At 32.7% G+C, this 13,319-nt stretch overlaps 1 protein-coding gene across 1 annotated transcript; it reads right to left on the bottom strand.

Moving 5' to 3' along the window:
* Positions 1 to 1,564: 1,564 nt before the first annotated feature.
* Positions 1,565 to 2,700, bottom strand: LOC114927209 (disease resistance protein RLM3-like). The gene is made up of 3 exons (XM_029296852.1): positions 2,651 to 2,700; positions 2,213 to 2,446; positions 1,565 to 1,670 (listed from the first exon to the last, which is right to left on the bottom strand). Exons 1-3 carry the CDS (start codon positions 2,698 to 2,700, stop codon positions 1,565 to 1,567), a joined length of 390 nt encoding a protein of 129 aa, XP_029152685.1.
* Positions 2,701 to 13,319: the final 10,619 nt, after the last annotated feature.

Raw genomic sequence — 13,319 nt, 5'->3', positions numbered from 1 at the left:
TTTTCAAGAACTTGACACTTTTCAACTCCTTCAAATTCTCAACATTCTTCATTAGTTAGTTGACTTAGATCATCAATCCATCCTTCAAAATATAGCACATTAACTCGACAGTCTTCTGGAATATGATGTGACCACCCTTGACATCTCCATAAATGAACAAGGAATAAGTGCATGATTGATCACATGTTACTGAACATGCATAGGATCCTATATCCCTTGGAAAGGACAACCTACGAGCATTATTGTTACCGTTATCAGGGCTGTTACTCACTGAAATACACAATTCCCGAATGAGATCGTGGATCTTACAAGTTTTGACGCCTTTCCCGTCACTCCTCCTACTGGCCACTTGTACCAAGTTACGATCCACTAGTTCCTTCAAGTATTGCTCACCAATATCTTCAGGTTCTGCTGCTACTTTTGATCTTCCACTCTGGATTGGCTCTATCAACCTTTCTGCTATCCATACTTCGATTAAATCTCTCACCCGAATCTCTATATCTCATGCTTTCTCAGACGATTCGTGCTAGTTCAATATCTCATCATCTTCTACTCCTTGTCTTCAGAACAGACCAGTAGGAGCAGGTTTTGATTTTCCCATGCATCTTCTGATCTCTTCTTCGCACAATCCCCGCTATGTTTGATAGCCAATGGAAACCATTGCAACTTTGGCAATTGGTACCAATGTTTAGTCCGAGGACATTATTTGCTGGAATCCTCATTGAAACATTTCCAACTTTCTTTTTATCCAAAGGAAGCTGTGATGAGCTTTTTGACTCTGAAAGTGGCCCCCGACGTCGCGGGTAGTTAGTAGTATCATGCTTCCATTTTTTTTTGGGAAACCCCTTGAGCACCCATGCTTTTAGTGTCAACATCGTCAAGATACTGTCTTTTTTTCCATTAAATATTTCCTCACCTTCTCCTTTAGCTCCTCTTCACTACTTGAATCTTTATGTTTAGATTTGGATGTTAAGTTGAGAAGGCTCTAAAACTTCCTTTCCTCTGAAATCTTTGGAAACAGTTGCCCATGCTCGGCAAGAGAATAGCTTCTTCACCTCATTGCTATCGAAAATCTTTCGAGCAAGGGTAGTCTTTCCTAACCCACCCATGCCAACAATGGAAACAACATTACCAGGAGAGTTTGCTTCCTTGAGTTGATTAATTACAATTTCAAATCTTTCTCCAATCCCACTATATTTTCTTCCTTCGTAGTAGAACTACTTCTTGGGTGAAGTAATATTTCTTAACCTCAACACCATTATTTGACACATGATCATCTAGCACATCTTCATATCTTGTTGTTATGATGATCCTACTACCGGGACCAAACCAATCAGTTCCTCCCGCTAGTGAATTCAGTTGTTGGTATACTGTCAACATCATCCAAAACTAGAAGAACTCTTTTCTGGCCCAGTCTTCGTTTTATTTCAGAGGATCCTTTGAATGTGCTTCCGATTTAGTCTTGACCACCTCTCCCATCTCAGAAAGAAGAGTTTCTTGTAGATGTTCTAGCCACCACCACTTTCATTTGTTTTCTCACTGATATTAGAAAGAAAACTTGCAATTACAAAGTGAGGCTAATCTTGTTATACAACTCCGCAACAAATTTGCTTATTTCATCACCATCTCCATGATTCCCAGCATCAAACAAGGAGCATGAGAACCAATCTCTAAAAGTAATTCCACCAGTTTAAGTTCAGATCACATCCAAGTGGACGATCAATATGCAGAGGCAAGGGGGGAAGTCTTTTTGTGACCTCTTCAACAATCTTCTCATAGCCGTACCCCATGGACTGCAAACAACATACATACACATTTTTTTGCATTCTAATTTGTCTTCTTTTATAGAAAACTACTTACATATAGAAAATGAAGCAAAGAAGATCAAAACATACTAAAATATATCCGCATATGTCCAATTCTTTATCTAGATGAACATACCATGTATAGGATGAAAGTTAATGCTATATCCTACATACATTAAAAACTTGGATAAACTCTCGAGTTTGTCAAAATTAGTCTCTTAAGAATCAAAATACTTAATTTTACAAAAAGTCCTCCTAATCAGACTCTTAGGAAAATTAATGAAGTTATATCATATCTAGAGTCAATATATTTTTACATGATGGTTGATTATACATGATTGACGTTTATTATTTGGCTAGATTTTGGAGGAAACCTGTTTAAATTTTAAAATAAAGTAACTACTCACGTAAGTCGACTGATGTTTTGTCCATATATGCTGCCAACTGCAGACAAGGCAGACCTCCATGCTTCCACCCTGTGCTTGTATCTTCCTTTTTCTTGATCAATCATGGCTGTTCTATAACTATTCTTCTCATACTGCACATCTGATCTTTGCACATGGAAATAGATTGGTAACACTGGTCGCGTTTTTCCGTTCTCCGAACACTCCATGATCTTGACGAGTTCATCAAGGGGCCACCTGGAGTTGGATACATATCACAGAGTACAAGAACTGACATCCTTGATCTTTCAATTGCTTCCACAAGAGAACCGTGCAGCTCCTCCCCTATTCTGAGCCCTCGCTATCCCTGAAGGTCTCGATTCTTGCTTTGATCAAAGCATGATAGAGCGTGTCGGTGAAATCGAACCTTGTGAAACCTCTAAAGTGAGAAAAACATCATACTTGAAATATGATAATGGTGTTGGACCTTGATCTGATGATGAACTTGCCATGGTAACAGTGGTATTTGGAAGGTTTCAATTGCAACGACGATCAAGATTCAAGAGTCAACAAATAGACACAGAAATGGACATTATGTGAAGTCACTACAAACAAGCCGAGCCAAGCTTCTTTGTATCTTCTGATTCTATATATTTATTTTGAAAAATACAAGAAACCAAATTTTTAATAAGTAAACCTTAAATAAAAAATTAATTATATATCATTATTTTTATTTTAATTGCAAGTTGAACTTACATCATTGTCATTATCTCATTTACAGCTTTTGAATCGACAAATAAATTGAATTTCTTCGTCGTGGTCGAATAAATGATTTTAAATAGTATTGCTAGCTTCCATAAATGCTTTCTCGGTTGCTGTTTGGTGCGTTATTTATTTCCTAGGAAGAAGTTGCTTATCTGGTGGATTGACTTGGACGGTATTAGAATACATATTTTATTTGCTTTTATACACTCTAATTTTATTAAACCACATTTGCTATGGAACATCCTCTCAATTGTTAAAAAAAAATAAAAGTGTAAAGTACGATCTCTAATTTTTTATTATTTTTTTATATTTATTTTTTATCTCACTTATAAAATTAATGGTGGGAGATCACATTTTATTCTCTCAATTGTTAAAAAAATTGAGAGGATTCATTCTCTATTAACATCTCTGCATGATATCAAAGAAAATTAAATTAATTAATGAAGAGTGTCAAGAGCCAGTAAATTTTGTGATTTGTAGTTATCAATTAATTATTATTTATATTTTTAATGGCATGAGATTTCATCCAATAATATAGGATTACTCACTTTTCTTTTATTGGTTAAGTGCTGACCAAATTTTAATAAAAATATTATCTCCTAGACTTTCTCTTAATTATATTATATACTTGATTTAAAATATTATATTATTTAAGAATGCATTAGAATATTAGATAATAGATAAATTAATATTAAATTTAAAGGTTAATTTGTAAAATAAAAAACAAATTCTACAAAAGATTCATTTAGTATGATGGTAATAAGTGGTTAAAAGAAGGGGGTTGAATCTTAACTTCTTTTTTCGGAGAGTATTACTTTTACTTTTTCAATAAACTTCAGGAGATATTTTCACTTTTGTCTCGTAACAGGTTGAAAGATGTTGAGTTAAGAAATTAACTAATATAATTGATGATGACAAACATTAAATTATTGGGTTAATTACCCAATTGGTTTTGATTGTTTTGATTTAGTGATGCAGGCTAAAATTAATACACCAAAGCAGCTCAAACTGAATAAAATCAAAAACAAAGCTGGTGGGCTACAAAGCAATGAAAGCCCAAAGAAAAACAAAGCAAGGAGTCAGATGGGCCTAGCAAATCAAACCCGATCCAAACCCGATTACCTCTCTCATTCAAACACTCTGATAAGTGACCAAAAGCATGGGTTTAGATTTTCGCACGAAAAATATGATTGACGTTGCAAGTATAGTCCAAACCCAACTATTGATCATCAATCAAATTATAATCCTAAAGATGTCACAATCAACACAAAATAACCGGGAGTTTTAAGTCCTGGGTCGTTCTCCCTAGGAACTAATGCCAAAGAGTGCACACAATTTTTGTTGTGAAAAGCAAAGGGTTTTCAATGATAAGCAAGCAATAAAGAAATAAAGAGATAAAAGAACAAGGCAAGTTTCAACTAATAAAGTAATGAAAGAACAAAAGAACTATACATGTAATATAAACAAGTAAAACTATAAAATGATTGAAAAATGGTTCAAAATATAAATGAAATCTTGACTTGGGATGAATTATGGAAGCCCTTCCTTGCCATAACCACGACTATAGTAATTATCATGAGTTAATCTCGCTTAGTTAACCCCTAATAACGAGGAGTAAGTCAAACAAGCATAATTGACCTTAATCTATAAGTCCTAACCAACTTACCAACTAGTTGATAAAAGGCTAGCTTTAATGGAAACAAGAATCAACTAACTCCCCAAGAATTACCACTAAATATTGGACATTATAGCTCTAGTAATCCATAAACTCATTTCCCCAAGTCAAGGGGTGAAAATCTACTCCATAATCAAAATTGGCATTTCATCGAATACATAGAGGGCATAAACATAAAATATGGCAAAATTGGAAAATCATGAAAGCTATGAACCATAAATGATCACAATCAATAAAAGTAACTCAATAAACATAAAATAAGCATCAAACATCAAATTCATGAACAAGAACTCAAAATTGCAAAACCAAGCATATATTGACAAAGGAAAGTCAAATAGAAGTATGTGTAGAACAAGTGTAGTAATTAAAAGAGAAATTAAAGGAATACTTACAATGCAATTGCTATAATAAAAAAATAAACTTGAAGTATAAAATGCTACAAACCCTAATTAAATCTAAGAGAGAAATTCCTAATCTACACTACTCCTACTCCTACTCCTACTATGTAAAACTATGAAAAATAAAATCTAAATCCTAATGCCTTCGTATGCCTTCATTCCCCCTTCATATAGCCTTTGATCTCAGCCTCAAGCCTTTAGAAATGGACCAAAAAGAGCCCCAAAACGCGAGTGCACGTGTATTTTTAATGAAGGCACGCACTGGTACCTGTGCAGACGCACAGATGTGTGCGTCCGCACACTTCGCCGAATATGCACTTGTGCGTACGCACAGAGGGTTGTGTACACGCACACTTCGCGATGCTCTGGATTCGCTCTGCTTGGGTTCTTGTGCGTACGCACAGGTTGTTGTGCACACGCACGCATGGCTAAGCTCTCCTCCTTTGTTTTCGTCATGCTTTCTCCCAATTGCATGCTCCTCTTCCATTTCTACCTTATTCATCTGAAATCACTCACAAATAACATCAAGGTATCGAATGGAAGGTAAATAGAATAGAATTAGTCAAAATAAGCACAAAAGAACATGTTTTCACATTTAAGTTCAATTTAGGGATCAAATACAAATGTATGCTATTTTGGTGAATAAGTGTGTGTTTATGTGATGAAATCCATCCAATTATAGCCAAAATATATCATCAAATATGGATTCATCACACTCCCTTGTGCTTTCACCAAGAAAAAGCAACGTACACTTTTTCTCTTGGTCAGATAGCAGAGAAGTAAGAGAGAGCTTCTTCCATAAGTTGTTCACAGAAAAAGAAAGAAAGAGAAGGTTAGGCAAGAAAGATTGATGTCAAATTAACATGGTCAAACCAAATCAAGCTTAGGTAAAGGTTAAAGGTAAACCATTTCCTATTACATGCATACTACTATCTTCTCTTCTTCCCAACTCTCTGCCAAGTCCGAAATGGGATACATGGGAAAGATGATTTCTGATCCTCACTGTTGTGCATCTACGGTCACAAGTGTGTCTTGGGGACTAAGTAGTTTCTCAATGGCCAAGATCTGGGCTTACCATTGAAGATATTTGTTTCTGCTTTCCTACGGCTTTCGATCAACAAGAGAAGGTCAGAACCAAAGTTTCTATTTTGAGGTTTAATGGGAAAAAGTGAGATGGTGGGTTGGTGAAGCACAAAACTCAAGAAGTTGACCTAGAGAGAGCAACCTAGCAACATGCAATGAGATAAAAAAAAAAAATTTTCTTCATTCAGAATCAAGGAGAGATAACCAGCATTCTTGAGGTGTATGTTCTGAGAATAGGCCTTTGAAGAAGTTCATCTAACTGGACAGTGTTTCCTAATCAAGGTGCATTCCACCAGTATGAAGAATTGAATCAGAGGCTATCAAATCTGGTTTATCACATAGCAAAGAGGCTGTTGAAGAGTCAATCTCCTTCATGTTTTACAGATTGTAATTTACTTTTCAATGTTTATCTTTCTGTAATTTCTTGAGTGAAAAGGCATAATGAGAGAGTTCAAGTAAAAGCCAATGAGTGGAAAGAGACTGAGTGATACAATTGAGAGAAAAGTCTAGAGTTAATTTCATATTTCTTTTGGTAAGTTTGTGTCTTGTATCCAGTACCAGTGAGGTATCCCTTTCTTAGTTGGGTGAGCACTAAGAGTGAAGAGTTAGGTATTAGCATAACCAATGTCAAGTTAGGTTAGAACTTGAGTGTGAAAGGATTGTGTCAATCTTGTGAAATTGGTGTATGTAATACTTTTAACTATAGTGAAAATTCCTCCATTGTTGTGAAGGAAACTGGACATAGGTTGCATAGCATAAGGCAACCGAACCAGGATACATGGTGCTGTTAGCTTTTCTCTTCTCTGCTCTGCCTTGTTTTCTGATATTCATGAGACAAAATGAAATTGTCTCATAAATTTTCCGCTGCTTAGTTCAAACAGATTCAGGCTGTTAGTTCATTTCAAATGGGTTAATTCATTAAACTAAAAGAAGGTCATAGATTCAACCCCCCTTCTCTAAGCCTTCTACAACCTTCAAAAGACATTTTTAGTTTTGTCTCGTAACAAATTGAGAGATATTTTTCATTTTGTCTCCTGAGAACTGGTGCGGTATTTACAACCACACTTACTTACCGGCAAGTATACCGGGTCGTACCAAGTAATACCTTACGTGAGTAAGGGTTGATTCCACGAGGATTGATGGATTAAGCAACAATAACGTTTGATAGGATTAGTTAGACAAACTAAAAAGAGTGTTTGAATATTTAAAGAGCATTAAATAGAAGACAGGGAAACAATTACTTTGGGAATAAAATATGGAGAAGGCAGTTAAGACTTCAGAGTTATCTATTTTTTCGGATTAACTTTTCTTACTAACTATTTTAATTATGTAGGATTTAATTTATGGCAAACTATATGTGACTAGACCCTAATTCCTTAGACCTTCATAGTCTCCTCTAAAATTCATCAACAGCCAATTCCTTGGTCAATTAATTCCAATTAGAGGGTGATGATCAATTTCTAGTTTATATGCCACAAAAACTCTAATTATCCAAGAAGTAAAAGGATTATATGTCACGTATCCTGTTAAATTCAGATAATTAAAATTTAGGAGAATATGTTTTCAAGCTGTTGTTCAAGTAAAGAGCTTTTCCAAGTTTTACAAGAACTCAAATAGAAAGAGAGTCATACTTCCGTTCCACCCAAATTCATAAGATAAAGAGCGAAAATAATTCTTAAATTATAAATCCATACATAAATTAAAATAGAAAAAGCAATAAAATTAATCCATAGAGATAGACAGAGCTCCTAACCTTAACAATGGAGGATTAGTTGCTCATGGAATGTAGAATGTAAATTTGTATAGAATTCCCTAATGGAATCCCCTAATGGTATGTTCTACTAGGAGAGAAGTCTCCCCTTTTTATAACTAATCCTAATTAATTTGAAATCTAATATCTAAAACTAAAAATTAAAATAATATCTTTTCTTAGAATTAAAATTTGAATTTAAATTTGAATTAATTTAAATAATCAAATCTTCAAAGGATGGATGGGGATCACTTGAATTGTCCATGCTGCAGCTTCTAATCTGTGTTTTCTGGGCTGGAAACTGGGTCAAAATAGCCCAGAAATCGCCCCCAGCGTTTTCTGTCAATTCTGCAGATCGCTCATGTGACGCGTCCGCGTCGTCCATGCGTTCGCGTTATTTGTGCAGATTCCAGTCCACGCGTTCGCGTCATTGCGATTTCCTCTATTCCGCGCGGTCGTGTGAGCCATGCATCCGCGTCGGTATTCGCTGATCATCTCCTTGGTTTAATTTCTTCTCTTTCTCTGCAGAAACTTCATCAAATCCATCCGAATGCTACCTAAAATAAATAAAATTGCACAAAACTCAAATAGCATCCATAGTGGCTAAAATATAATTAATTCTTAATTAAACTCAACAAATTAGATGCAAATTCACTAGGAAAAATAGACAAGATGCTCACACATCAAGAACTAGAAACAGAAAAAAAGCAGAGAAAAAGAATTGACACCAGATATATCCTGGTTCAGCTACTAGGTGTAATATAGTCTACATCCAGTCTCCATCACAACAATGATGGAATTTCACTATCTTTTTCAAGATTACAAACACCAATTCTTCTCTAGGATCTACCCAATCCTATCTGAGACAATTCCATATTCTAACCCTAATCTGAATTTGACTTGGACTCAAACCAAGCTTTCAACAGCAAAGTGCTAACTCAACTTGCAAGAAAATCTCCACATAATCATGACACACAACAATAGATGTTCAAAGAAATTCTGAGACATCTATGACTTTTTCTCTAATTTTGATCACTATCTTTTTTCTTTCATTAATTTTTTCTTACAAACCTCATCATGTTTGCCTTTTTCACCATGAGATTTAGACAGATAAAACTAAGAAAAAGAAAATAAAATAAACACTATTGAAAGAGAAGAACTCAGGTAGCTTTTGGGTAGCTATGAGAATTCTGTGCTTTTTTACTTACTCTCCTTATCTCAACCCTTGACTGTTCACCCTTAATATAGAAGAGTGGAGCTTCCAAAGTTGAAGCCAGTTGCACCCTCACAGCATCTTTCTTCTCCAACATCAGAGTAGCGGTGGCTTCACCAGAGGAGATTGAGAAGATCGAGACTGATGCATGCAAGATCACTTCTTCTCTCTCTCATCATTTTTCTTCCATCTTCTCTAATCTTGGTCATTTATCTTGACTTTGGCCCCAAGAATTGATTCTGAGCGTTGATGAGCATCTGATCCAAGATGGCTTTACGTTTCTATTTTTGCTTCTTCTATCTTGAGACTCTGAGGCTTATGTCTTCTTTGTAGCACAAAAATGGAAATGAACTTTTGCTGTGCCTTTGCCAAGATGGATTTGCTTCATGAACCGAGGCCTTTCTTTCCTTCCATGGCAAAGAAATTTGTTGGCCCTTCTTCATAGATTTTTCTTTTGTGAAAAAAATCTTTCTTAACTTTTTTCATAGGTTTTTTTCTGTGTCTTCCATTTTTCTTCTTTCTTCTTCTTTGAATGATTGATTTGAATGAAGCAAGAGAGAGAAGAGAGGAAGCAAGAAAGCTTTCGGTGAAAGCTATCAATACAAATTAAATTGAATTGAATTTAGAGTTTCAGTTACTAAAGAATATAATTAATTGAATTGAAATTTAAGTTCCAGTAACCAAATAAGTAGATAACTGAAACATGCTTTGTAAACCCAACTGAAACATGCTTTGTAAACCTTGGGTTCCATTTTTATCAACTTTGGTTTATGGACTTTTGATTTGAGCTTAGAATTTCTTTTCTTTAATTCTAAGGTTTCAGCCATTATTAATTTCTGCACAACTCTAAGTTAATTCAATGTTCGTCTTGGGTTTGTTTGGCTTTTGGCCTATTATAAAAATTAATTTTTTCTTCCTGCACACTAACAACAACATCAAACAACTAATTGAAAATAATTTGAACACTTAATATTTTAATAATGTTTGATAATCATTTCAGCCAAACCCAACATAGTAATTTGTATATAATTCAATATAATTATTTAAAAAAATTATACTATTTTAATGTAAATAATAATTAGATTTAACTATTATTTTTTAATTCAATTAAATAGTTATATATATAATTTAATTGATTAAGAATCTCTTTCATGTTTTAGTGGCATATCAAAATTATTTTAAATTTTATATCTATATTGATGATAAATGAGGATAAATGACATGGTAATACTATATAGAAATTTAATTATTTTTTATATTGTAAAATTATAAAATTGTCGTCTATATATAAAATTATCGATATGACATAAATATAAAAGGCAATATGGCATAAGTTCATTCTATTATATATTAGCATTAATTTTTATATGATCGATATAAATAGATGTCTATTTTCTTAAGATATAGATTATTAAATAATGTTCATCACATTGAACATAATATATATTTCTTCGTTAGTTGGCAATCTGAATCCTTAACTAAGCATTATAAATCCATTTAGGGAAATTATCCATTTATAATATGTTAAAGTATAAATCAAATAGTTCTAGTGTTCCACAATCATTTTGGATATTTGACATGTTTTTTATTTTATTAGATAAGGTTTGCTTTTTTTTAAAAAATCACATGGTTTTTTTCATGATGACTATTTTTTTTTACCAAAGATAAAGATATGAGACTCGAACTCGCAACTTCTTAATTGAGTATGGAGAGATTATGTCATTTAAACTATTACTCATTGATTTTTTCATGATGACTGTTGCTTTCACCTACCGGCAATTTATTATAGTAATTACTATATTATTTGCTAGTTGCAGTATTTTATATATATGATAATGATGAATGAATGATATATATTTGTTATAAAAAGACCTTAGTCTTGACAATTATTGCTTTCACCCACCGGCAAATTTTATACTAATTACTGTATATTATACCCTAGTATATATTAGGGGTGAACACTATTGGGTATTCGATTATCCGTCTAAATATATTGCAGTACTATATATATTATCCGTCTAAATTTGAACTAAACTAATTAAATTAGTTTTGAAATTAATGGTCACATTTAATCCAAATTAAATCGACGACTTTTGTTAGTAATTAGTTTAGGTATTAGTTTTAGGGTGTAGAATTTGAACCAACTCACAAATTCGATCATATATTAATTAACTAAAAATTATATATATGTCTTTTTCATTAGAAAATGATTATTCATTATTAATATGTTTTGATTTTAGTGAATTTAGTTTTTAATATATTTAGTTTTTAATATGTTTAGATTATTTCTATTGATGTTATATGTTTATTGTACTTGTTGAATTTTTAAGATACAAATATGTTTTTTTTTTTATAAATTCCAAAGTCATCAAGTACCCAATTATCCAAACCGAATCAATTCGTTCTTAATAGGTTTGGTTTAATTCGGATACATATATAAAAAAACATAAATTCGAATCAAACCGAACCAATTATATTTTGATCGATTCAATTCTAATTTTACCATAAACCCAAACCAAATCGATCCGTGCTCACTCTTATTATATATGATGATGAATGAATGATATATCTTTCACACTATATATACATGTTTTAGAGTAAACACCCAATTCGGTCCCTGTCCATATTAAATTAGGACAACGCGATCCCTCACCAAAAAAGTAACCCATGCCGGTCCCTGTCTATGCATAAAATAACTCATCGCACCCCCTCTCATGTATTTCCGTCCATGGACAGGGACCGGCGTGGGTTAGTTTTTTGGTGAGGGATCGCGTTGTCCTAATTTAAAATGGACATGGACCGGGTTGGGTGTTTACTAAAAAAAATATTAAAAGTAGTAGTGTAAAAAAATATTGCAAATTTAATATTATAAAAAAATTATATAAAGACTAGTTGACTAATTTTTAAAATTTTACGACAGTTGATATTTTAGAAATTATTTTTAGTAAGTATAGAAATAAAAATGGTGTTTTGTCTAAATTGATATTTGACAATTGGATACGCAAGGAATGTTACTACAGCGTCGTCAAAGATTCGTCCAAGCATGGCATACATATAGTGTTCAATACGTATTTTGTGTTTTAGTTATGACTTATGATCCACCTTATATATTAGACCTGTTCCACCTACAGCAATATCCAAATTTTTTCAATAAAGGGCCAATTTTCAACAAAAATATCCAAATTTTTTCTTATAGAAAAAAATTAAGCTATGATATTCTTTCATTTTTAAATTAATTCTTATTCAATTTATTAAAATTAATATATTAGAAAAAATTCACCTAAATATATTAATTTTTCAATAAATTCAAAAAGTTAAAAGATTTTAATAATATAGATATAGAACTTATTTTATACAATTATATTATCTTAACATACACAAAAAATTAATCACCATATAAAAATAAGTTTAATATTCATAAAAAATACTTTTTTTGTTATGAAAAATTAAATTTTTTATTATTGACAAATTTATTATTCTCTTATATTAGATTTTGTTTTCTTTGAAAAGTATAGAACCTAACTTTGCTTCGTGGCTGCTCGTCAGTGAAAAAATAAAGAAGTTAATAGGAATTTCGAATACTAGTTCATTACTAAGGGTATAATAGATATTTTACCAATTCTTTTTACTAAAATCTTTTCACATAGCCAACGTGAAATATCTTATGACCAAGGTAATATTCACTAATTTTATTGTGTATTATCAATTTTTTTACTTTTGTGTCATTCTTTTCCGTCAATCTTCTCTTATGTTGCCTTATTTGTATTAAACACAATGTGTCAATATAACAAATGATTCAATATTTTAATACATATTTTTCCATGTTATATCAATTATGACATGCGAACACTTTACTGATTTACTGTATCGGATGAATATCGAGAAGTATTATATTTAAAATATATTCAACATATAGAAGTGTCATATTTTAACTAATTATATCTTAATAAAAAATAAAAAATTTGTAATATTTTCTGACACTACTAATTTTAATTTTTTTTTAGTAAATACCCAACCCGGTCCCTGTCCATTTTAAATTAGGACAACGTGATCCCTCACCAAAAAAGTAACCCACGCCGGTCCCTGTCCATGGACAGGAATACATGAGAGGGGGCGCGATGAGTTATTTTATGCATAGACAGAGACCGGCGTGGGTTACTTTTTTGGTGAAGGATGGCGTTGTCCTAATTTGATATGGACAGGGACCGGATTGGGTGTTTACTCCATGTTTTATATCTCACATTTAA

Source organism: Arachis hypogaea, unplaced genomic scaffold (assembly GCF_003086295.3).
Source record: "Arachis hypogaea cultivar Tifrunner unplaced genomic scaffold, arahy.Tifrunner.gnm2.J5K5 arahy.Tifrunner.gnm2.scaffold_54, whole genome shotgun sequence".
Classification (NCBI taxonomy): Eukaryota; Viridiplantae; Streptophyta; class Magnoliopsida; order Fabales; family Fabaceae; genus Arachis; species Arachis hypogaea.
The sequence above is the reverse complement of the archived record's forward strand: the minus strand, read 5'-3'. Positions and strand labels throughout refer to the sequence as shown.